The sequence below is a fragment of the Haliotis asinina genome, chromosome 3 (genome assembly GCF_037392515.1).
Source record: "Haliotis asinina isolate JCU_RB_2024 chromosome 3, JCU_Hal_asi_v2, whole genome shotgun sequence".
Classification (NCBI taxonomy): Eukaryota; Metazoa; Mollusca; class Gastropoda; order Lepetellida; family Haliotidae; genus Haliotis; species Haliotis asinina.
Window position 1 is genome coordinate 44,585,004 of NC_090282.1, and position 27,969 is coordinate 44,612,972.

Here is a 27,969-nt window from a genome sequence, read left to right on the forward strand (position 1 = left end):
CAAAGTGAGAAAAGCGTGCATCGACAAGCCTTTAGTAATGTGCGGTGCATTGAGGTCAAATGATCAGCAAGTCGATTCGATGCGTGTTGTTCTGTTTTGATTTAGTGAAAACATTCAGCTATATAAATGCGCTATCACATCGTGTCTCGGGAAATACAGGGTTTTATCAGTCCCTTGTAAGGTTGTATTCACCGAGCTTGGGGAATACAACCTTACTTGGGACTGATGAAATCCCATATTTCCCGAGACACGATGTGATAACTTATATTATACTTCTAATGTTGGCCTTTGGGGGTTTTCCCTTTACCCAACTCCTGAGGCGTGATAATTATATTTAATCCTTTATTTTGTTGCATGTGAAATGGTATCAGCGACCAAATGTGATACTGTTTATCTTTATGAAATAATTATACATATACAACCTATCCAGTTACACAAGTTACCCACTGATACAAGTTAATGCAACATCAGTACTGGGAAATGCAATTAATAAAATTTTACATTACATGAATAGAACATCAATACTTCACACTGCACTAAATATCCAGTTAACTGTGATACAGAGTCACTGTATGACATTAGAGTTCTGGCACCAGTTGCTATAGTCCATGTGGCTCAACAGTGGACTGATGAATTGCAGTCTGGCTGGAAAACTAATGAACATAACACACTCAAAGAAGCGATCATAATCAGAACATCATACCAACTCGGTGAGGTTTTTGCAGAATATTTTTCCTTATTATATAAAAGTTCTTTCACAAACTATCGTTAAAATACTGACACAGTTCACTATTTGTTACGAGGGAGGCATGCAAAGAAAGGGACAGCCAGGTGTGAAAGAAAGCATGGAAACAGTACAGCTCAGGTTAATGAATAAATAACTTTCACAGCACTTGTGCACATGCTTCTTGAACAAGTGGCTGTGCCGTTCTCTGCACTCCTCCGGTGTATGCAACTTCGAAAAAAATCTGGAAGCTTACAAGGCTGACAACTGAAAAATGGTGCCAACCCTCTTAACACGAAACCAAGACATGGTTGTTACAATAATCTAATTAATGAATTACTTGTAGTGGGGGTAAACATAAACATGCAAAGGCAAAATATATGTCAAAAAAGAAAATGACAACTGGCTGATCACTGTTGATATATTTAGTGTTAACGTCATCTGAATCAGAAAAAAACAGGCAGAGTCAGAATCAGTTTTTGGCAAGAATGAATAAGACATAATTGTTCTTCATGCAATGAACACAGGGAGTGTGCAGCTCTCACTCTGAAAGGAACAGCATGTGCAACAGCTCTTTTAACAAATATAACTTAGTCACTGAAAGCATTCTCTTGACCAATTTTGTGTTAGATAAATGGGCAGGCTGATATGTGATAAGTTATGGCTGATAAGTTAGGTTTGATTGATCATGAACTATACAGATGTAGTCTAACTACCACAATTGTCATTATTTTCAAAATATTTCTCATAGTCAATAACATGTTTACATATATAACCTTAGAAAAATATACTGGCCCCCTGGGCTGGGTATAATGTAAAGTTGTAAGCCTGCCATGTAACTAGCAAGCAGCAGACTGCTGGGCTGAGGCTGTTTCATACCGTGTGTAATCCCCCCAGTAAGTTGGGCATGTGGGAATGAGCCAGCATTTGTCAATATAGAGTGTTAAAATTGTACATGTTCATATTGTCAAATGTCCCTTGTGAATCTTAACAGCTTCCACTTGGATTGAAAAAGATAAGCAAGGAATTTATGGGACGGAAGGAGAACCTTCCAAATACTATTGCCACATAAATATTATGACAGCGAATCAGTAAAATACACACAACATGCAGATTTTGACTGGATCTTAAGCAATGACAGTAATTTCTGTACTAAAATCAGATACCCATTTCGTACCAGACCATGTGATCTTGTTCTATTTTGAAGTAAAACATGACAATGCTGCAATGGTAAAATACCTTTATTTATATAAATAAATAGTATTGGAACAATATGAATGTTGATGCCATGATACTTGTGTCCATTATGTGAGTGTACATACAGTACCCACAGCCGATATAGACTAACCCACAATATATCAAAGTAGTACACAACAGCTACAGGAAACATTGTCTGCTAAAATACATGAACTTCCAAAGTCGTTGCTCTAGGCTTTTTCCAAAGCAATGCATTACAATGCAGCATTCCAAACTGAATGAAGTTATATCATGACAATATTACTGACACTGTGTGACATCAGTGGGACCAGCTGAAAACTGCCTTCACACATGACTGACATCACGGACATATGTCTGTATGTTTGGGTAATTACCATGTCAATCCTACTGCTCCAATCACCTTTTAGGGCGAGGACCGAGATGCAGGCACCAAAATGACAACTGTTCATTTCATAATTACACTGTGAATGATATAACAAGTTTGTCAGTTTACTGAAGAACTATTACAGTTATATACCCTTGCCTTTTACTAACAGTCAAGACAAAATAACACATATTCAAGAATTGAATCAATATTTATCCCCTTCCTCTACCTAAAGTAAAACTATTCAACAAGAACTTTCTTGTACAGTGAGTATGTTAATCACTCTGACATTAAGCAATTGACTTGACATGTACAGTTTAAGGTTATCATGGAAGATGGTGTAAGTCCTGTGTATTTCTGTAATAAAAGGAATGTTTGTCGCTTTTGGAAAATGGCTGTCATAATCTTCTACTCTGCAGTCCAAACAGTACATGCTCAACTTAAAGCAATACAAATTTAACTTCATACTGACAAAGCTTTAAGCTTCCTTTAACCAACATTGTGAAAACACATGCCTGAACTAACTCCTATAGTGTGCAAAAACTGTGCCAAAACCACAACCATAGCTATTTCAGTAAATTTCAAGTTCTAAAAAATGTTAACATTTAGATACTAATCATAAGGGCTGTATTGAACAAATGTGACCAAAACAACAAATCAACTGTGAAGATATAACTGAAACATGTAAAGATGCATCCTGTTGTTTAACCATATCACAGACACTGCATCCCATGTGCAACAGCCAAAGCACACACAGATGCACCTTCATGGAAGACTCAGGATTGACCAGTTGGGCAAGTTTAACACATAAAACAATTTCAGAACTGAACTGACCCCCAGAAACACACCATCATGTCTGTACAGCCCAGACAGTTCAAACTGGTCAATGAATACTAAAGATGAGTTGCTATCACGTAAGTGGTTACTTGGGTCAGCACCCCTGATTCAGTAGATACAAGGGGAGTACAGCCACTTGAGGTGGGTGGGGACCCACTGGTATACAGGGGGTAATAACAGTGTAGACATGGGTCATGGTGAAAACGTCCTAGATCAGACCATGTATATGTCCTAATGCCCAATGTACTTCAGCAACTTGGATTCTGGGGAGGTGGAAAGAGGCAGTCCATGTACAGTGTTCCCCAAACATCAAGGTGAGGGTTAGATTTGATCTAATCACTTCATGACTTTCCATCTCCACAGCCAATAAACCATCCCTATGATACAATACCTACATTAAACAGATGGAATGTAAATATTTAACAAATCAGTTGGCAGAGCACATTGTAGATCTTGTGCATTAAAGCATCCTATCTTGCAGCTGGAACATTCACTCAGTGGGACAATGTGTGGATGGATTTAAAATAATCAGAAAACATTTTATCCAAATACAATGTTTGTGTGATCTGTGTCTGTTTTAAAACAATAACATCTGACTGAAAGTACAATTTTTACTTTAAATACATCATTCATAGAACTTGTAATCTCATCTGATACTATACTTCAAAGGATGCTAGGTGTTCCTCACTCAAAGCTTTAGCTGTGAACAGACATGTGAACTGACATGATGAGATTCGATCACTAAATGCAGATTGTGCGTATAACCAACATTAGGGTCACTCTATGTGACAACTTCCTACACTTACAACTCAGTCTGCCTACACAGACCAGTCTGCTGAAATATTTTACTACACACACATATGTATATATCATGTATACTTGTTAGAATTATGACACAGCACTCCATTAAACATTTAAAACATATATATTCTTGAGAAATGAGAATGTATTTTAACTGGTTTGGCCTTCATCTTGAAGTTCATACAAACAATGACTACAAAAGAACCAAATTACTCTTATACACAGACAACACTGCAAAACACTTCACTAACTGAGAAATAGTGTACTGGCAATTCAGTTTGCATTTATAATTCTTCTGCATTAAAATGTTCTTAAATCAATATTCTGTCTCTAGTATCTAACATTTCAATCAAAAATAATAATCATACAAAGTATTTCAATATCCTGAAATATTAGTTATCTCTTAAATAATACTGACATGTACTATGTATACCATACCAACCCTCTGTATACTCTTCCAGACTTAGTAAAAAGTAGCACTTGGTTTCATATAAATCATACAACATTCAGACGACTGGGTTCATTAAGTGGCTTCATAATAAAATCACTACCAATAAATCGAAGAAAAAAGTAATCAGATCTTTCTCATCATGCACCATATACATCAAATGTCAATTAGTCCTCAGTTATTCATGTTACAGGATTCAATTACCATACATAACTGCCCTAAACATGTATATGTCCTCAATACTATTAACATTCCATTATCATGGCACCTCAACATAAACGGCAAGCAACTGGTCAAAGACAACCAAACTCAAAGATTTCCTAGGCTAAATCATTTCAACTATTATTTCACAACAAGAAATGATGCAAGACACTGATCAAGTGTTTACAAAGAACCAGTGATAAAAATGCAGGTTGCACTCAAGATGTGCACTCAACACAGCTGTCAAGCTAGGCTATTTGACTGAAAAGTTCAGAGATCAGAAAACAATTGAGAACACTGAAAAATCTGGTAAATTCTAAATTGGCAAAAATCACTTAATAATTAAAATTAATTAATATTCCTGTATGATAATCAATGAATTATCAGTGGTAATAATTTGTTATTAAGCTTACCATTTATATGACTAAACAATATGCGAAAAAACATAAAACTAAACCAGAGGCAGAGTCAAACTAAATCACAACTTCGTGCATACAGATCTGTCCAAACTCCAGTCTGGGAAAAATGAAAACAACGTAGGAAAGAAAACAATGAACCAAAGCATCTCTTATGACTGACATAAACATAAAATCTCTACTCTAGAAAAGAAAATACTCAAATAAATAATGCTGAAAATATACTTTGGACATCACAACCTAAACTCATGGACAGTCCACATCTTCCAATTTATGAGTCATGAGGCACCTCAACTACAGTATAGAGATCCCTAAATGTGGTCATGTGTTTTGAGACAACAGTCTTGCTTGCCATGTGGTAAAGTAATTGTAAGGAAACTTTTAACATGTGGATCATCAACAAAGTGTATCTTAGAAAACATAATAATGAATGTCAAGTAAGTTTCATGATGGATTACAATGGGATCCGACAACAGAATCGGTAATCATGGTAACAAAATGACAAGGCTGTCTGTTACAGGTTACATGTATGTGTTACAAGTCAGTAAATTGTGTGTACACTGATCAGGTAAATATGTCCATTCAAGAATAAATAGGTGATACAGCCATTATCTGTGTTCTGATATGGATAAACGTCAACACAAGAAATTATTTGGTTGTAATAAACACAAATTATACACATATATGTACAAAACTCTGTAAAATAGTTCTCTTTATAGTCTGGGGGAGAGCTCAACGATCAAGGATGTTAACCTGCTCTGAGTAATTGAACTATCACTCTCTATCACAATTGAGCTCAACTATCTAATATTCATGGGGTGTGGGGGGTAGCAATTATTTTTTTCATAACAATTTCTCCTTAGATTGAACAAACAAAGACCTGGGTAAAGTGGACATACTGGACATACAGTAAGTTTTGAAATGAAATTTGCAGTGAAAAAGCAAACAGTTCTATTCCTCCTTTCGTCCTTTTATTTCGGCATAAGCATTGGCTGAAAACACATCCTGCCTATGAAAACAATGTGTAAGGTCCCCATATTAATATATTGGGGTGTCAAACTAATTCACGTAAGTTATGAGCTCTTGAAACTGAAAATAATCCTCCCCAAAAGACAAAACATTAGAATAGAAGGAAACTCAATTTCTACTATGAATTAAATATATTAATTATGTTGTGATCAATATAAAACAGATTACAAATGCACGCCTGTTGCTTGTACCATTCAATAATCTGTCACAAGTCGACAGAAAGAACCTGGTATGGAGTATTTGAATAAATAATTATACAGAGCGTTTTTTTCTGTGACCAGCTTCTTTACCTGTTATTTAGATATAAACTATAACTCTAAAATATGAAGTACAAGTTATACCAGTAGTAATGATATTGGTGGGCTAGCTGAGACATTACATACCTCTAATATCAACACTTGTTGAAATTCACAGTAAGATCTCTGGGAGGGATTGAATAACACCATGGATAAACTCCTGGTAGTCTCCTTTGTGACAATCATGGCAAAATGTTACAGTCCCCAATGGCCATGCTATTGTCTTCATGTTGCCACAGAGGTCTCACTGTGATCAACACTTATTTGCTCATCTATCACAAATATTAGCTGACTGGATAGGTACTGATAATAAAAAATTATGTCCTGCAGGATGAAAATATACATATATTAATGTGACAGTTATACATGAAGAGATTGACTAATCTGCCAACCTGCAAATCACAATATTAGTTACATACAATCTGAAACATATGACTAGCATTTTCAATAGTAATGAGATTCATTACTGTCTCATATACATCCTCCATAATCTTATTTCGGAAATTCAATCAATGTGTCAAGTGGCTTTGCTCTTTCCTGACATTCAATGACAGAAAATATTATATAAATTGCACTACTTTAACAAGTGGCCGACATATTTGCATAGTAACCTCACAACATGCTGAGCCAATGAACCTGTCATAAGTCACAATGAAACTGGCATGTGCTTGGCAGTGCTCTCAATGTGCTATTATTTGTTTGAAGTGTAGAATAATGTCAAACAAGTGGATATTAAAATTACTTAAAACAGCACACTCCAAGTAGAAACTCTTCAGCTATATTGGTTGACAAGGAGACAACTCTCACTTACACTTCCTGGGTGAAGACACTCCCTTGATGATAGCATACCATGTCAATTTGCCTACTTATGACCCCATTCATTTCTTCGACTGAATCAATATTTCAATCATTATCAATTTCAACAGTGAGTCAATAAATAAAACCAGTGCATGACAAATCTGCAGAAATCCATAGAAAAAGTCTTGTCCCTGAGTTGAGGAGACAAATCCAATGAGATGAACTTCAGCACACCACACAACAAGGTGAATGTAATCATGATCTTTGTAACATACAGCAAAGACAGTCAGACAGGAGATGTCTGGAAATGACACACTAGCCAAATAATCTGCTGCCATCATAATTCACAATATGATATGTCTTGAGTAATGGTTCAGACCTCACCCAAACAATGTCCTGTGCAATCTGAGCAAATAGTTAGTCAATCAGTGATTAACAAATCCACCCAATTCACCTCTCAAGCCAATACTTCTTCAGGTTGAACCTGCTGTCAGTACTGAGGATGTGGAGAGTGGAGCAAAGGGACTTGTCTTGTGTGTTTTGTCTTGGTATGTGCTGTCTGTCTTCTGATCCTGATACATTCCTTCTTTTAGATGGAAACAGATACTAAATCCTATCTAAACATGCTTGTGTCAAGTACACATTCCATGCTTTGATATATTCCAATCTCCACTTCATTTGGATACCTTTCAGATTTTACACTTCCACAGGCCCTATACTACTATGCTGCAACACACCTGTACATGAAGCATCAAGGTAGATGACAGTCTATGTTGCTGTGGGTGACTGAACGTTAATATCTTCATCCCTGTCATCCTAGGCTTTTTCTGTAGATGATGTTTTAGTAAACTATTCAACTAACAAATAACAGAACTGTTATTCCATCAAATGCCAAAAACTATGTACAGGTTAACTTGCATTAAATGAATCCAGTTTGCTGTGGTGATGCCAAAGAGCCCAATGTTGCCACAGTGACTACAGTTGACTAAGCCTGGTGATTAAAAATACTTTAAAATAGCTCTCCTCGGTCTTCAGCCAGATAAGCTCTGTCATCATCTGCTCCATATCCTCTTTACATGGTTCTGAGACAACTCATTCAAAGTTCTTTCCACACATATTGGCTTAGGCATTAGAGTTCAAAATAGTAATGCCAGCCCTTGGCAAAGTAAAGAGATCAGCTACCCTTTTCAAATTCCTCTTCGTGTACTAACTGTTGTCTGAGGAGGGAGTAACATCATCAAAATGTGGGAGGGTCTGACTCCAGTGCCTCAGGACAGTGTACCAGCACCTTGGTCAGAAGGCGATCAATGTATGCACGCATGTCCTTGTTCTCAAGTTGAAGTTTTGTGTAGCTTTCTTTCAGAGCTGAAATAAAACAAAACATATTTCTGGAATTCGATACAAAAGCAAATGTGCATGCACTTTTAGTTACCTATGAAATAATTTTCTTCTGTGTGTTGTCTTCATGTAGTAATTACACATAAGAGCTAAAAGATATTCTGAAGCACATGAAATGTATAAACTGGATGAGGGAATTCAGGGGAAAAACCTTGCTGGATGAATCACAGCAGCATCAGCATAAATAGTTCCTGGTTAATATGTCTGTTTTTCGTTGTTGTCATGGAGATTACATTACAGCAGAACAAATCCACACTTACTCAGATTTTCTTTCTGTAACTTTTCAACTTGCTCTTTCAGTTCTGCTTTCGATATACCTGAAAGGATAGAGATTTAATTACTGAACAAGAAAGCACTCATGCCAGCACAAATAACAGGCAGTGTACTAGAACACATAATAAAGTCTAATGGGCTATGTTTGAAAGGCTTGGGAATATGTTGAATGTACCAGAAGTATTAAACAGTTGCACCCAGGATCACATATGCATTAAAAAGTATGGCTGATGTAGAGCAAGAAGCACTATAGAATCATCTGAACTCTTACTTCTCCTCTCTGGGACATCCCTCAACATAGCGGACTCGCTGGAGCGACGCACATGCTTCATGAAGTTCTTCTTGAAGCGCCCTCCCTCCATGTTGTCTGAGCTCCTGATGCGAGGCAGGGAGTTGGAAGTGTAGGGAGACTGTAACAGATTGCCAACAGCATTCTTCATTTAGTCACAATCACATTTTCCCCTTTCGATGACATATTCGAGCACATGCCAGAGAAAAAGATGCTTGGGCAAATATTGATCGATTGTTATTGATCAACAAATGTTACTTTGGAAAAATAATTTTTTAACTAATTCTCATCAAAATATACCACAGGAAAGGAAAAAGAGACTGGTTCTGAAAGGAGATGTGTTGTGTATCATTATTCCATGTGTATCTTTAGGATGACTGAATATTATCATTGTGCATTGACCTGTTTTCTTTATGTAGGACATTTCACTAAGAACAGCCACAAACATGAATATCCACCATAGGTCTTTCTGTTCCATTCTTTGGTTCCAGCAGAGTATTTCAGGTGGTTATTACTCAACATCAACATGTCATTCTTGAACGTTGCACAAATGATGTTTACCTTCAATACTCGAACTCCGACAGCGGACATAAACTGACATGAAAGAATTGAGACTTTTCACTCACCTCTTTCCTGGGCTGAGGTGCTGGTGGTTTAGTCTTTGGCTGAGCTGGTATACTGACTTCTGTGGGCACATGGCTGTCTTCAAGACTCAGCGATGTTGTCCCACTGTCATTTGGCAGGCCTGTCTCTCCTGTGTCATCTTCTTCCACCTTAACTGAAGTATCCACAAATGTAAACACATTTTTCAGAACACTTTGACCTCCTGATACTGTCTCAATCCACAAATCTCCCTTCCCAGGGGTAGTTGCTTTTGTGACACACGTTACAGCATTCTCAGACTCGTATTCAACACTGTTCAGCAAATCACATCCACATAGCTGGAGCTCTATCAAGTCTGACTTGCCGATTCCAAGATGCTGCCCCGTAATCCTCAGCTTGGTTCCTCCTTCAATTGGGGCACTGTTTGGAGTAATTGCACTGATGACTGGCGGCTGACTTGAAGCATCGAGTTCTGCATTACTCTTAAACTTCCAGCTGAATTTGGACTGGTTTCTCGAGTTGGTGTCATCATCCTCAGATGACTTGCCGAAACTGAATATATCGTGTATTGATTTTGAGAGTTTTTTGTTGAAGTTGGACAAGGAACTACTACTCTTACTCTCCCTCTTTTCCCGATTTGTTCGTGGGGGTAGTATTGGAGATGCTGCTAGGCTGTGGCGCAGACGAGCGAACCCAGTCAGCGTGGCCCCACTACTATTGTTAGGGGTACTGGTCTTAATGAGCGGTGTTTGGGAGACTGGGCGTTGTTTGGACACATAGCACTGGTAGATGAGTTCCCCTTGGGGATGCAGACATTTTTTATGGCTCTTAAGAAACACACGCTTCACCTGGCCCTGGGTTGTTGTCAGTCCTGACAGGGGCACAAGTATTTGGCCCAAGATGTCCTCCTTCTCTGTGACTGTGAAGAACACATGGTCGCCAGTGTAACCAACATTTCTGTGGAGAAAGAAGAGGCATGAAGACATGAACTATACCAACCTGATTTAAAACCAGCATCTTTGTTGTTACCCAGATTCCAAGTAGCCTCGAAAGGTGAGAATGAATAACCCTGAATGAGTTTAGTTTTAAGCCACTTTGTTCAGTATTTGCCTTAAGTCACAGTATGTTGTTACCTTCTAGTAGGGGTAAAGTGAGTCAGTGATACAGGTCTTACATGTTTACCTTATGGTAGGGGAAAAGTCAGTCAGTGATACAGGTCTTACATGTTCACCTTATGGTAGGGGGAAAGTGAATCAGTGATACCGGTCTTACATGTTTACCTTCTAGTAGGGGTAAAGTGAGTCAGTGATACAGGTCTTACATGTTTACCTTATGGTAGGGGGGGGAAGTCAGTCAGTGATACAGGTTTTACGTTTACCTTATAGTAGGGGGAAAGTGAATCAGTGATACAGGTCTTGCATGTTTACATTATAGTGTGGGAAAGTGAGTCAGTGATGCAGGTCCCCATTTGGCATTTCTTGTGTCTGGATCGATCAAAGGATTAACCTATAACATGCTGGTTGATTACTTTTATGCAGATTTAAATGGGGATTTGTCAAAAGGTAGTGTTTATGTATGTACATTTACTAATCTATACTGAATACACTGTGTCGTGTCTGTGTCTATGTAAAAACAACACCCTTCTTTCAAAAGATTAACCGCCAATACATTGATTGATTGCTCATTATTGACTGACTAAATCACTTTTTTACAAGAATGATGCACATTATGCTATTACTTGCCAGGTGTGCTATCTTGGGTGACCAATGAGACTATACAGCAATGTGAAAAACTTGAAACAATACATCACTTGGGAAATCTGCAGATGAATTATATATCACTCATTTTTGTGGATATTGATGGATACATTCCTCGAACAAGGTAATAACCTGACATTGCGCCTATAACTTTAATTCCTTTAATTTTAATATTTGCATTTTGTTTTTATTATGTTGTTGTAGCTTTCAACAGAATCATTGTTTTCGTCGTGAAGTGTAATGATACAGATGACATACACTAGGGAGTGTGTGCTAATTATGATTCCTGTTATACATTCCTGTTATACATTCCTGTTATACATTCCTGTTATACATTCACAGATCGCCTCTTTTTATTAAGTTTCAAAATGCATACAAGTATGATTATAAAGTAATTAAGATTATGAGACCAAATATAAAGACGTACATTGCCAAGTGTCTACATACTGGTGAGTCAACATTTACAAACCAAGTAAATTTAGCAAGTGAAGAAATTTATAGCACAGTATTTTCACTTCAACCCCAACCTCGCTCATGTTATGTTACAGGTTGTGTCATGCAAACTCCTTTTGGTCATGATTCAAATACATATTTAACTACTAGTGGAAAGTTGTTTTGATTTTCTAACTTGATGAAAACAAACCATAATCTCATTAATTCAAATGGACTTTAGCCTGTGACTTCACGATTTAAAAAAATGACGACACCCTGTCTCAAGATGAATGCTATTTAAGTTTGTTTTCACCGACTTACAATATAAAAATTACCTTTCACTGGTAGTAAAATATGTATTTTATTGATGGACATTAGGATTTTACATGACATTGCTTATAACATAACAATTTCACTCTTGGAAGCGAGGCGGGGGTCGATATAATACTACTTACGATAATATTGTCACTTTGACCACAACCTCGCTTTCAGAGGAAGAAAGTGTTATATTCATGCAAAATCCTTTTGGTCAGCAATGTGTAGTAAGCAGTCTTGACTTTATAAACTTGATGAAACTTGAACTCCATTTTCTATCCTGAAAGCGTGGTAAGCGAACCATCCGATTTAGTATATACCACAGGCTTCCATAACACTTGCTTCGCACACACAAACAACCAATCTAAGCACAAATTATGGGGTCCGGTGGAAATCTGTGCATAGTGACACCATCACCTGACCCAAACGAGCAATTGACGGTAACAAAACAATTCGGCATGTCTTTGGTGACGTCGAGAAATCAGCAAAATGATGAGCTTCCAACACATTTTCACACAAGTCTGACAAGTTCCAACACAACTAACGGATAATCGTTCTTTCTATGACGTCACTGCAGGGCTCTGGCGACAGAGTTTCGTAACCTGTCTGTGGTTTCGTTTGCGGGCGAGAGAGAAGCAGACGGCTTTTTAGCAGCTTTTAAGTGCTTGGTATTAATTAACAAGTTTTTTTTAAAAAAAAAAGGTGTTCCATTTATGACTAACCGGAAGTCTTTCATATGAAGTGGTAAAATGAGTACCAAAAAATTGAGTTTATTCCTTCTCTAAGGACAAACCTTCAAATTATCCTACTGAATGAATGATAGCAATGGCATGAACAAAAGCTGACTCAAACTGAACATTTGTTTACTCATCACGAAATAAGATACAAAGATGTGCAACTGACTGGTGTCAAGAACCTATCTTATCTGGTTACTCAAAACAATGGGCCTTCACAAGTCAGGCAGGACTATTTTATCTTTGGGGACATATTACTGACAAAAGTTGATGTAATTCACCAGAACACCAGCAATCAGAAACCACTCTAAAACAGTGCTATATCTTCAACAAGCTGTCAGTTCCATTTTAGTCATCAATCAATTTATATCTTCTTTCTTTATTCATGGAATGCATACTGGAAAAAAATGCTGATTTCTTTAAAACCTAGCATATAAAAACTTTTCTAACAGTATAAAAATGGGGGTACTGATGAAAGTGCAACCCTTTACAAAAATCCACTACTTCAGAGAAGCCTTCTGGAATTTAATCAGTACTGTTAGTTAAAATCAATAAAAGAATAATCATGAGAGCACACTTCAACATTGTCACTGTGTCCGCAATATATTAGCTTGTGACAGTTATTTTGCAGTGAGCTCATGAATGTTCAACTCACACTGTTGATTCCTCATTCCAGTCAGGATTTCCTGGAGGGTCTTTCACAACGCTGGTACGATATTTCTTGGAACCAACACCAAATATCACAGAGAATTTACACCTCCCTACAAAAATAGAGAAAAAGTGAAAATGAGCAGCCACTATCAGTTATATCAAGGCAATATTCCAGCTACATGGCAGCAGTCAATAATCAAGTCTGGACCAGACAATCCAGTGGTCAACATAATGAGCATCGACCTATACAACTGGGATACAATGAAATGTGTCAGTCGAGTCAATAAGCCTGACAACTCTATCCTATTTGTCACCTCTTATGAAAAGAATGGGTTGTTGAAAACCAGTCCAAATCTTCATCGATCTTCATTAACTAGAGTTTACAAACTGACATCAGTTAGGGCCAGAATTGAGCTAGTAGCACAGCCTAAATCCAGCACTCTATTACATGTAGAAGATAAGGCTGTTGTCAGCTAGGTGGAGCAGGAAGAACTGATGGGTGACAACAAAACAAACAAGTCAAAGTTCATGATGTCACCACTTCAAAGAACATTCCACTTTCCCCAACTGTTCCCACTGTTAAAGTGAAAAGATTTTCCCCAAGACAGCCCTACTGTTTCTTAAGTCAGTTTTAGGACCCCAAACCTAAAATGGGCAGGGTGGGGAGGATACCCACCAACCTTCCTTTAGTTCAAACAAAATATAAATGAGGGTGTGGAGAAATAGCCTACTCTGAGATAGGATTTAACAAGCTGGGAATTTTCCAGCAAGGAAGCGTCTATATATACAGTTTTAACACAGTTTATCCCACCTGATCACCTATCCATGACTCCTATATCAGACTACACTTACAAATGTTCTGCCTGTTTGTAACAAGTTTGTGAACCATGCTCTATTTCATATCAATGTTAGTATAGCTTTCCGGATATGGCTACTGGTATGCGTTGTGGTCAGTGGGCAACTATGTCTGTTGTATCTGTTATCATCATACAAGAGTACAACACCTTGTATTTACCAGCTGACCTAGTAAACTTGTCAGCTACAGCAAACTGTTTCACAGGGAATGTTTAAGATCAATACTGACATCTCCTGACAGTCATGACAGATCCGACTGACTTGCTACTACAAAGTCTAGTCATGGCGCACACACACACACACACACTTCTGCCATATAGCTTGAAGTGGAATACTGCTGAGTGCAGCATAAACTAAACTCACTCACTCACACCCTAGTGACAGTTCTTTATGTCCACATAGTACTCCTACACAATCTCACAGCTGAGTGATATTAAGAATTTTAGTGACACCCTGGACTAGATGTCAAACAACAGATGCTGTTAGTATGAGATACAATGGAGTTTGACTCAGCAGCAATCCACAGCTATACTATTAGTGTGACTTGTACAGCTGCAGACAGTGCTATGATCCTCATCATACCTGAGGCAGACAAACTAACATGCTGGTGTCATCACTGGATTTTAGAATTCAATATCTTACCTGGCTTTTTCCCTTGTAAACCTCGAGCCCCATGGACTGAAATGAAGAAAATAGAACACTGACATATATATAATGATCAGCATATTGTATGTTACTTTATCACAACACAATGACTTAACACACAGTATCATACTGTAACACACTGTATGATACTGTAACACACTCAAATATATTGTGTTTATAATACTCATAGCGCAGAAGAGGTGAAATTGGGATTATCATCACATTCCAGATTATTGACCTTCTAGGACATACTTGTATGCATGTGGGTGTTTGTATTTGTGTGAACTACTACCAGTTTTACTGTGCAGGCCATTAACTTTTAGGTTTTATCCATACCAGCCCGTTTTTTTGTCCCCTTGGTGTCCAGTAACAGGCAAGGAGACATATAACTACATATCACACACCCTGAATCACACTGTAACATTGTGTAAAAGGTTAATCTTGGTGTACATCATGTTATAATACACTTAATCACACTGTTGCACTCTGAAAACTAGGGATGTATGTATGCATGCATGCATTATATTTTACTGCAACATCAGATGAGTTTTCAAATGTTGGACATGGATAGATTTGATTGTATCCAGCTTATATGCCTCAAATGGCATTAATTATTTCCATACTGTTTTGAACCCAAGAGGATATTACTACCATTCATTTCAATATTTATTTCAACAGCACTACATAATTGCTACTAGTTTAAAAAGCCATATTTTGATTCACGTAAAAACCATTGTATTGTACCCCTCAGTGTTAGTCATAGTCTGTCTCTCAGTCCCTGAACCACATTATTTTCCCTACTGCCAACCCCTTACTACAATATTAAAGCCCTAAATAAAGCAAGCCTAGATTTCCTCTGAATCTCTGGTCTTCCCAAGGCTCCCTTTCAATTCAAATGGCTTTGTTACTATCAAAACATATTCAGAGACTAAGCATTATGATAATGCCTATGCCACAGGTTCCAAATTTCTTCAGGAAACAGAATTTAGCTGGGAAAATCAGTTGTTGGCTTGTCTCTTGAACATGACAAACATCGTAAAGAAAAAGAGTCCGCTGCTGCAGTGAAATGAGGCCACTTGCACACGCTCTTAGACATCATGGGAACCTGTTGACAGGTTGTTATCAGAGCCTAGTATTCACCTGACAAAGCAAATCTCTCACATGACTCATTCCAAGTTTCAAATTTCTTCATAAAGTGTTCCACATGAATCACTGACAGTTTCCTTGTGGGAAGAAATTTAAACCTGGATTCTAGATGCTATAAATATACTTCATATTTCACCCTTGTGAAGACTTTGGGAAAAATCTGAATTGACATCTTCCATTAACGTGGATTTAGTGACTTGGTTATTTCTTATATTCATCATTTTTGGTTAATTTCCCAAAACATTATAATTTAGGTTCTACATGAAACATCACATTGAAATGGTTTGAAAACAACACACTTGTTGCAGACTAAATAAAATAAAGCATACATATTAGATATATACGAAAAACATTAATCCATGAAAGCTGATCAAATAAAGTTTTCTTGTAAATAGGCACATGTAAATAGACCATATTTGGTCATTTGGTACTAATGTAACATTTAGAAAATTGAACTAAAACATGAAAGAGTTTAAACAACACATTGCTTCCACAACCATATCCATATACTTCTATTGATGCTCATGATGTTGATCACTGGATTGTCTGGTCCTGATGTGATTATTTACAGACTACCACAGCTGAAATACAGTGCAGCAATAAACAATGACCTATAGTCCTACATGGATGCCAAGAACCACTACCAAACTGGGACATGCAGACTTTCTATGTCAAATATATCAATGTCAAAGGTAAGTTCAAAACAAGTGTTGACAAGTGTATTACTACAACACAATTAAGTTTGACTTATTGAGGCAACCCAGTTATCGAGGGCCTGCCATAAAACAACCCATTTGTGTGTCAGATATCCCAGTAAGCAGTGCATCTGTCACAGACTGTCACAGGCCAGTCTGTACCTACATCTGACACACACCTCACCCAAGTCACCTCTGACCCCTGACCCCAGTGACTGATGACCCATCCCTTAAGAGCAATGGTTAACTTAGCCTTAGGACAGACACATCATCAGGTGGGGCCCATTCTGGCTGTGGATGACCTCTGTTACACATATACTGTGATAAACGCCTTCTGTTTCTGACACTTTTATGTTGTATTTAGTTCTGTTTACTTATTCCTCAACTGATGCATATTAGCTTCTTCAGTTTGCAACACTTCTAACATTTAAATAAAGAGACATTAAATTCACAAAGACAGAAATACTCGTCACCTGAGAACAACACCATGCCATTTACAAATGTCAAGGATAGTTTCAAATACACATTATCACAGGCAATGATTATTTTAGCATCAGAGTAGGAAATGAGAATTCCAGTAGTTAATATAGCCACTACTGTGGAATAGTGGAGACACAGTTAATTGAAATAAGCATACAGAGACCAAACAAGAAGGAATTGTGTTCACTCATACCCAAACAAATGATTTGGAAACACTTTTTGGGATGAACAATATTTCTACAGTTGCTTTTTTGTGTTATTTATTACATTTAAATTTCATAAGCACTACCAGTTTGTTTTGCTATTAAAGTTGTAAACAGTCTCATCATCAGATGGTGAGACCAGCGTTACTATGCAACAAAATAAAATAAATATTAAATCCTGCATTACATATTTACAAATGTTACATGTGTGTTTTATCTATTTTCATTTCCATGCTTGTCATAAGATGCGACTAAGAGGATTGGGTAGTCTTGCTCATTAAGTGGACACATGTCATTGTATTCCAACTGTGTTGATTGATGCTCATGCTGTTGATCACAAGACTGTCTGGTCTTGACTCAATTAATTACAAACCACTATCATGTATTTGGAATATTGCTGAGTGTGACACAAAACTAAACTATCTCACTCTAGCAAAACGCCTGCTGAATCGGCAGTTCAAACCCATGACAAGAATCTACTGATGCCTCTAGCGCCCCCAAACGCTTAATAAAACTGATGGTATGAATGGTTCCCCACTGAGTCCCAGACAGTGGTCTTCAGATTCAGAATAATACCTTCTACATAAGCTCTATAGAAAGCCCTTTCTCCACATGACACATCAATCACAAACTTAATACTGACATTTCCTCTGCGTTGTGATTGAATGGAAAACTACAAACCAATCCAGTGTCTACAATTCTGACCAACAGTATTCTATACCACATACAGCACAATGTTTCTCAATCTTTCCACGTCTCCAACATGTAATATGCGGGGACTGTACACTCAACTGGTGTTTAAAGAAAGATTCACTCACAAGCAGAAAATGCAGCTAATTAGACCCTTTTCATTTTGTGCATGTAACGTTTCGCTGCATGAGATGTGTCCAAATGAGGCATCCGATTCACAATCAAATGATTGTGCAGATGAGTAATGTTTGTTGAAGATAGTAGTCTGACCATGGCCTACTAACCTAAAGAATAGTGAAGCACTTGCTTGGCTTGTTTCATAGGTAACACCGCCTTGCAGACGAGCCAGCATGTTCACTTTCAAAACCTGTCAGGGATTCACCCAGTCCTGCTTACAGCCTGATATTAAACACTAATGCAGTTGTGTATGCATTGAGGCTAAGGTTGAAAATGTACCCAATTAGATCAGTACAGTTGTGTGACAAACATCATATCTTTGAGGCGGTTACTTGTATATAACTGATGCCACTACCAATGAACTCTTAAAACAAAACACTCAACTACACTGATCATAAGAAAACTTCAAAGTTTTGTAGCTATACAATTTCTCGAATTTACTTGGCAATTACACATAGTTTGGCATTGAAGATAATCCTTTTCTCAAATGGGCAAAAAGAATTTTAATAACCCTCGTGTCTCAAGTGTTCAAAAGAACTATTAATAAGTTCAATTTCCCCTCTACCCATGACTGTTTCATACATGTAAATGAGTAGGGATATCAGCAGAGCTATGACAGCCTACTGCTTAGTCTACCTGACATACTTCAGCTGCAATAGATAACAGTACAAGAGCTTCTCCATCTGGGTGGGATTAGTGGGTTCAGATTACTGTACACCAAACATCACGCCACACTGATACACTCAAGCCTCCATGAAGACTGGTCTACTAAGGTGATAGATATGTTTCTCTAACCTACATCATACAGAATCATGAATACGATTCAAACACCACCCCTCAAACAATAACACTTTGTTATAAACTGTGTAGGTAGATGTATTCATAGGTAGGATAGTAAAATCGATTTATCAAATCTGTTTTAATGTACGTTTTCTTATTTTGAGTCTTCTTCTTGACAAATATTTACAATAACCAGTTAGTGAATGGATGATAACAATCAGTTACTATACAGGAATCTGACTGACATGATGCTGCATCTGTGCCTTGATTCTACTACAGCAACATAATCCGGTAAACATTTACAATGTTCCATTTCAGAAACTCCCATCACATGTGAATACAGGCAGGAAAATGTGTGACTTTGTTCATGATACAGGTATGAATACAGCTTCTATGATGTGATGGGTGTATACGCTGTGATGTACACACCCTTCCTCACAGGCAGATTACCAACAGGGAAGTGCTAGTTACTTCACCTGAGGACTGTAATGTCTGCTGAGAAGCAGCACTAAATGGTACTGTCAATGAGACTTTTTGTGCCAAAAAATAACTGACATTATTTTTTATGAGAATTGATAATACAGATTTTACAAGAAAGAACATGACTAATTTCAATCCGATCATAAAGAAACAATATGGCGTTTGTTTCCTATTTCCACAAATAATCCCTTAGTTATAATTATAATTCACAGTGACATTATTAACTATATACTGACAACAGCACACATGAAGAAAGTAAACACTGCGTCACTCCAGCCATGTTTCTCAATCAGTTGATACACATGAGAGCATGAGAGTACGCCAAACTCCCAAACTCCGTTGGATTATTTGTGTCTAATCATGGCTGAGCTAACTTCACCTCACCTACAAACAAGCAGGTCCCGCCCAAAGATTATCTGTACACTGTCCCAGCCCTTTCCTGGCAACAGACAGCTAATGAGCACCATTTGTTTTGATTGTACACACTAATGACCTGCCAGGAATGCTGATCTTGGGCAGATTGTATTGTTACATGGCCATCCCTGTTTTCAGGTCAATGTTTTCACTCAAAACAATCACATGTTTGACTGAAGTGATAGTCATGTATTGTTTCTTACATCAGACTTTTCACTCACTGTTCACAAAGACTGTGTTTCTTACATAACAGAACTGTGCATGTGGTGAGGATTTATTATCAATTGTCTTCCTGCTACAGGCCCTCTAACATGTCTAACGGCTGGTCTACATTCCCCATGGAAGACTCTATTGACCAAGATATGTCAATGAAAGAATGTTTGTTTGGGAAGTAGACATGGCAGCACCACAACAACTACTTTCGCATCACATCACATCTGTAACAACACTTGGCAATACAGAAATTCAGTTGATCAGTAGCATATATTTGAAACGCTATATATCACTTCACATTGAAAAAAATGATAATGGGGTGATTAACTGAATAGAGAGATATTAATATTTACTCAAAGTTGGCAAATAGTGCTTAATTCTTTGTTCATGCAATGTCTTAATCATTCAATCTGAGCTGTAAACCAACAACACACAGGGAGTTACAAATCATTCGTTGAAAAGCACACAAATGTCATTCAAGGATGTCATGACTTTCAGAGTACTTTACATTGAACCTATGACGACTCATTTCTGAAAATCATACATGACTACAAAAGTTCATTCTTGATATTATTTCTTGAATTATTTCTTGTTTTATAGACCTTCTATGACAATATGCAGAAATACAGGAGGGAATTATGAGAAAGCATAATGTACAACGCCAGATCACATTTAACAGGGGGGACTCCCTTTGATTCCAAAACATTAAATAAAATATTCTTAGTAGAATCTAACACATTCCTGTTCTAAACATCCAATAGGATTCATGTGCATGTAGAGAACTGTAGATATGGAATGAAAAGGTCTGTAGTTACTGTTGTGGTCCGTCTCCATTTGGCTATGGGGCGTGATGTAGGGGGTGGGATCAGATGGCATAGGGACGGTTTGGAAAAATACATAGTATAGTAACAATTTTCAAGTTTTTTTTCGCAAGGGATCAGTCAACAGACTGTTTCTGATGTGAATTCAAACAGTATTCAGTAATGTATGTGTGTTTGAGTGTTTGTGATGCCTTAAAAAATCCATACCTATGTTGCAATACGTTATATGCTATAAAGAGGTCCGTAGGAAACCAGAGTTCAGACCTCTAAATATAACAGGTCAATATTGGTAATAACAAAAAAAAAGGAAAAAAGTCTGTAGCACTCAAGGTTTCTTATTCACTTCTTTCACTTCACGAACCGTTTTCACACCTGTCCCCAAGACTTAAGATTTATACCATCTGTCACCTGTTACAGTTATATTGCCTGGTAGTAACATTCCTCCTATGCTTCACTGACTGGCAATAATACATATAATACAGGAGTCAAAGGTAACCTTCATGTTTCTCTACATATAGGTTATACAAGTATCAGGTAACATATGTCTTTGCATTGTTGAATCATTTGTCTTAATTTAAGAGATCTTGAATACTTCCAGAATATCCCAATTACATGAAGTTCAACCATGTCACAAATCACCAGTCATGTACGTGCACTCAAGGCCCACAGCCTCGAGCTGTACACTTAACACAAGAAATAAATGACGAATGTGACCACACGGTATGACCTTATTGGAGTAACCATGACATAAAGACAAGGCTATGTTAATGGGGCATTATAAATAATATGTATACATTCCTACTATCCAACATACAATAGGAAGCGTATCTGTCTGATGGATCCATGTTCATCAGAGTGTAATTTTCTGTAAAACGAATACAAAATGCAAGTGGGGAATCAGACGTCAACTTGGGAAATATACTAATTGATCATCAGTGTCCTTTGTATTAACAATAGATTAACATAACAGAATAAATGTACTTTGTTCTCTGAAGACATACACCAGGAACTTGCCAGACATGGCCATATGATTCAGCGGAGATAATTACTTATGTTTGAAAATCCCCAGAGTCTCTTTTGGAGTCTGTAAATTAAGTGGATGTAACCTGGTGTGCTTGTGTCATGCTGCATTCAGCAATACTCCAGCTTTACAGTGACAGTCTGTAAATAACAGTCTTGACCAGACATACCAGTGGTCAACATCATGAGCATCAGTCTACACAACTGGAATACAATGACATGTCAACCAAGTCAGTAAGCCTGACTACCCGATCTTGCTAGTCACCTCTTACAACAAGCATGGGTTTGTAAAGACCAGTCCTAACCTGGATCTTCATGAGGTGGATGTTACTTATAGGGCAGGTATGTACTGACTTTAATCAAACTTACTAGATTTGAACTACAACAAATTGGTGGACATAGGCTTCAAGTAAAGGATAAAGTAACAAAAGTGTATCACTTGTCAGTGAGGCCATCATATACCTGAGTGATACACAGGCTGAGTGATGCACAATCAGAATTCTGAACTTAACTCTAGATAGGTAATTCATCAAACTGTTTCTTGAAGGGAAGACAATAACTATCACTCTGGTCTCATCATCAGCATCTGTCTTTGATTAATAAGCTAGGTAATTTTAGCCAGTACTGCTGGACCAAGCTGATTGAATGCAACAGTGACAGTTGCTGAACAAATTCCAGTACCTCCTAAGCTAATTCTGCTTCTCACAGACAATGACATTAATCAAGTGAGTGTTTCACTTTCTCTTCGCGAGAATATTTCCAGATAATGTCCTGAGACATTAATTAGCAAATGAACAAATGGTACTTGCAACACACATGGCCACTAGAAGAATCCATGGCAAGAGTTCAGAAATGCATCACTAGAAAGACATCAATACACAGGTTTGAAAACCCTACTCATAACATCAAAACAGAGCAATTAACTGTCATGAACAGTACTGAAGAATGAATCCACAAGGAATGTCAAATATGCCCACCTCATGTATCAATACATTTTGCTATCATTACTTCCTATTTGGATACATTTTGTGACAATCAATATGGTATATTTTTGCATGAATTTTTCCATGTTTTGTAGGAGTAAGTGAGAGTTCATGGTTACCTTGAAGACTTTGCAAGTCTTTATTTAAGCAATACAGTTTTAGAGTTTAGTTTTACTCCGCTTTTAGCAGTATTCCAGCAACACCATGGACACCAGAAATGGTCTTCACACAATGTACCCATGTGAAGAATCGGACCCGGACCTTTGGCAGAATGAGCGAACACTTTAACCACTGGGCTACCGATTCATCCCTTGTGGGATATCGAATCAGATAATGATACCTATAACTGTCAACTGTCTGGAAATAAATAATTAGGAAATATTTCACCTTTTCACAAGACATGAAACAAGTTTATATGTTGACCATGTTATCAGTGTCTCTGATTAGAAGGTTTAATTCTACTAAATTATTTTAATTTGATATACTAGATTTCATATGCAACTTATGCCCATTCTGAACATTCAACACACTGCCTCTAACCAAGTTCATACAGAAATCACAAATAATTGAACTGTACACCTGTGACCACTCGAAAAATACCGGCTATTCAGCAATAGTTTTGCAAGTCACAATACCACAGTGAATAGAGCTACAGTGAGCAGGGGCACACACTAATGGTCACATCGAACTAGTCTGCACTTTGTATCAAACAACTGGCTGATGAAAATCAATTGTATATAAGGAGAAAACAAATAGTCCCACTACATTTTCACTCACATTCCACTCAACAACTAATAACCAGACCTATCTATTATCAACAGGTTTGTTCCTTCAAATGTAAAGAGCTACTATCTGGATTAAGGGGTTTCCGGACAAACAAGGGTCCACTGGTGATTACAGTTGGTATAACTTCACCATTTGTGTCTTGTCATGTCCGATAGGTTTGGTAATTATCACTGAATGTTTACTTTAGAATCAGCCAGGACAGTCTGTAATCCACTCAAACCCATTCAGTGTTTAGACTGAGAGCCTGTTAAAAACCAAAATCACTACCTTTGCAATGACACTGACCCATAATGAACTCTTAACCTTTAGTCAAATATCACTATGTTTACCCCAAAAGTTTATCCTTGTAGCAAGACTTAGTCTGGGTTTAACTACAGTTCAGCCCTTCAGTTTGTAAATTTAATGCACAAACTACTTATGCCTTTTTTTCATACATCAACAATTACTTAAACTTTTGACACATTAATGATTTCGTTGTTGGTTTTACTTGTAAAATTCTTTCAACAAAAGCCTTTCAACAATAGCAAGGATATATCCTGATCCACAGATAGCTTTCATGTGAAAGGTTAAGGTCATATCAGCTGTTCCTAACATTGTATAAGTGGGTGTATCACATCAAATAGGTCGGGGTGAAGGACACTTACGAACAATGCTAAAAATGTTTTGCAGCAGAAAGAATACATTCTGCATTGTCTGAATGCTTTGAAGTCTCCCGTCCCCTCATTCAAACAGTGGATTGACCTTACAGCTTATTATGCATCTCATACATGCTACTTCACTGTCCTAGCCATTATTATGATAGGACATTAATATATGTAAAGATATACTTACCAACTACAGTGACCTCGTCAGGTTCCATGGCAACGACATGAACTCCTTAGTTACCTCGACCTGATGTAGTGGTGAACGTTACCTGGAACAACAATACCTGTATTAAAATGGATAGAATGAATACTTTGTGGCCATGTTAGCACCACTGATTGACTGAGAGAGTGAGTTTAGTTGTATGCAGCACTCAGCAATATTTTCTAGCCATATGGAGTCAGTCTGTAAATAATTGAGTCTGGACAAGACAATCATTGTTCCTTTGATTGAATGACTGTTGTTCAATGTGACACTCAGCAATATTTCAGCTATATTGCAGTGGTCTGTAAATAATCAAGTCTGGACCAGACAATCCAGTGATCATCAGCATGAGCATCGACCTACACATTTGGGATACAATGACATGGTGTCAACAAGTCAGCGAGTCTGATCACCTGATTCCAAATTTGGTCAACTCCTTCCACAAGCATGGTTGCTGATGAACAATTCTATCCCGGATCTAAACAGGTTGTTAGCAATGACTTGCACATGTTAAATATCATAGAGTAGACTATTCTAGGGGATTAGTACAAAGGTTCACAACATAACACAACTTCAATCCGTAATATTTCACAAATAAACCTCTGCTTGAATATTCGAAAGTCTGACCTTTTTATGTGATGTAATGGTTTCCAAATTAAAAAATATAATGACAATATTTTACTTGTTCTATCTGTTGATTTATTGGAGGAAATTATCAGTTTAAAAAAACGAATGTTTTGCATGACATGATGTCCTATCATGATGAGAGTTCAGTATCTCACTTCGGGATGTACAGGGAATGGATGGGTGGGAGGTAACCTAGTACTGTTTTGCTAAAGCATGACAAAGAGTGCAAAGTTTTGTCCTCAAAATATTCCACAGTTATCGACAGTGACTGTTATTTCTATCCATATACATAACAGGTTTCAATATTCATACTCGTATACCATGTCATACACTCTCCAAAGTTAAAGGATGTTAACTTCATTGTGAATAGCATGATGTTTTGGAGTGTATGCTTGACCTGATGTTATTCACAATAACAAAACTGACATATCCAATAAGACATCAAAAATCCTTCCTTTTCCTAAAAACATTCAGTAAAATAGACATTCATTATCTGAGATAACAAACTGAAACCCTGAACTATAGAGGGTAACCAGACGTGATAGACATAGTCAGTCTGGATCAACTGTGTTCTCTATACACAACCTGTTAACTGCCTCTCCTACAATCCACTCAGGCAGTGAAGCATATAGATGTTCTTTGATGTACATGTACTAGAATAATACATGACAGTATACTCCCTACTGTCTGCCACAAACTCACAAGTCACCAACAACTACCAATAGTTCATTGCTGCAATACATCAAACATGGCTTATCCTTCACCACTGTTAGAATAATGGTTTCTCTCCACATTTTTCATGAATGGGGTCACTATAAACTTTGTAACAAGTACCCTGTAACATAGACTGAATGATCAATTATGTAAATGGCTACACATCATTAGATTCTTGAGATTCTTGAGAGGCATTTAGAAGTTGGTGAATAAAAGGCAATAAAAAGAAGTTGTCATCTATATACTCATCTTATTACACTTTAATAAACTCGTTTACAGCAATTAATTCACTAAAGAAATGTATAGCCTTTACATGCAATTATACAGAATGGTCACACAGGAAAATACATACATTGATTCCTGAGGACCACATGATAATATTCAGTATACCAAATTCTTGACATTCAAACACAAAAAATATATGGTTCAAGTAAATTACACTAGACCATAACATTACCCTTAATATTAGTAATAAGGGGTCCTCTTGATCCCTAGTTTTGTTGGTGAAGGTAAAACCCTCATGTTTACACAAATACTCTGAAGACACTACAAGACTGACAAATTAGACAATATTTTCATATCAAATGTACATATTCCTTAACACAGAGCAACCTTTCAAAGACACAGCTACCTTTGTTTGAAATGTTAGCTAGAATGTCTATTTTACAATTAAAATTCATTCATAATGAATTTAACAATGTCATTGTTCCCATCTAAGGATGTTTACTTAATGTTTATTTCTTTTGGTAACTCTGGTTTCCTTTCATATGCGACTGCAAAGCCTAATTGATAGGTCCCCTTTACATGATCATGAACCATGCTATATTTAAAAAAATGTTGACATAACATGCTTAAATCAAAATGACCTACAACTTTAACAGAATCGGCTGTGCAACCTTCAGTTTGGAAGGTTTGTTTAATATGTTGCACATACTGTTAGATCAAATACTGACATATATGAACCATACATACAAACAGTACAATTGACTTCACAATGTCAATAACAAATTACGCAAACTGTTGTATTAATGAAAGATAATATTTGCAAACTTGTCCTCAATAACACATCGTCCGGGAATAAGTTTTGAACGTTTTAGCCATTTTATCTAAGAAATAAATAATACACATTCCTACCTTAATCATAAACTGCATATTGTGAAGTATGATCCAACCATAAACAGACAGTGTTGTTTACAAACAAAGCTGAAATATACCTTCAAATCGATTTAGTGAGTCAAGTGTTTGCAGATCAGCTGAGTAACGGTTACGTCACTTGGCCTGTTGTTTCAGGCCCACTGTGACACTGTTGTTTCTACCTGGCTTGCTCGGCAAGAGAACACGGCGGGGTCATAGCAAGCAAGCGACATACTGCGAATATACAGGTACAACTGTGTGCCATCATCCAAAGAAAAAGTCTTCCGCTTCGAAGCTTAGGCTCGAAAGGCCTTCCTGTCTCCACACATTTCCAAGAGAAACTGAGACAAAAACTGACCACCTTTTGGTAAACAACGAATTAAAGTATTGTCCATTATACTTACAATATTCCCATGTCCATTGTAAATAGAAACAAACTTTCATCTATCATAAATTTATGTCACCAACAGTACAGTGTATCCCTATCATAGTTGTCACATCGTCACCACTGTGTAGCTGCCTTTGATTGGTTGCTTATGGAGAAAACTAGCCAATCACAAGAACTTTTGTGGCATCTTAGGCACCTGCTTTTATTGCGTTTTGACGGTACATTTTCAGTTTGTTTGTGTAAACGTGTAACAAACGGATCTCGATAAGGCTGACCGGGCTGTAGTTG

The 27,969-nt window shown here is 37.3% G+C and overlaps 2 protein-coding genes across 3 annotated transcripts in view; both read right to left on the reverse strand.

Moving 5' to 3' along the window:
* The window catches only part of LOC137278103 (organic cation transporter protein-like), a 512,032-nt gene that overhangs the window by 184,510 nt on the left and 299,553 nt on the right, over nucleotides 1-27,969 (reverse strand). The window lies entirely within an intron of this gene.
* LOC137278090 (uncharacterized) lies at nucleotides 8,009-27,805 on the reverse strand. Of its 2 annotated transcripts, none has more exons than XM_067810191.1 (8): nucleotides 27,698-27,805; nucleotides 24,804-24,885; nucleotides 15,082-15,117; nucleotides 13,589-13,694; nucleotides 9,719-10,652; nucleotides 9,075-9,213; nucleotides 8,791-8,847; nucleotides 8,009-8,497 (listed from the first exon to the last, which is right to left on the reverse strand). In XM_067810191.1, the coding sequence occupies exons 2-8, from the start codon at nucleotides 24,829-24,831 to the stop codon at nucleotides 8,370-8,372; spliced, it is 1,428 nt and encodes a 475-aa protein (XP_067666292.1). In that variant the 5' UTR covers nucleotides 24,832-24,885; nucleotides 27,698-27,805; the 3' UTR covers nucleotides 8,009-8,369. The 2 variants fall into 2 exon arrangements, with proteins under 2 accessions (XP_067666292.1, XP_067666293.1); XM_067810192.1 differs by lacking the exon at nucleotides 27,698-27,805 and adding an exon at nucleotides 27,294-27,355 and having other exon boundaries at nucleotides 8,297-8,497.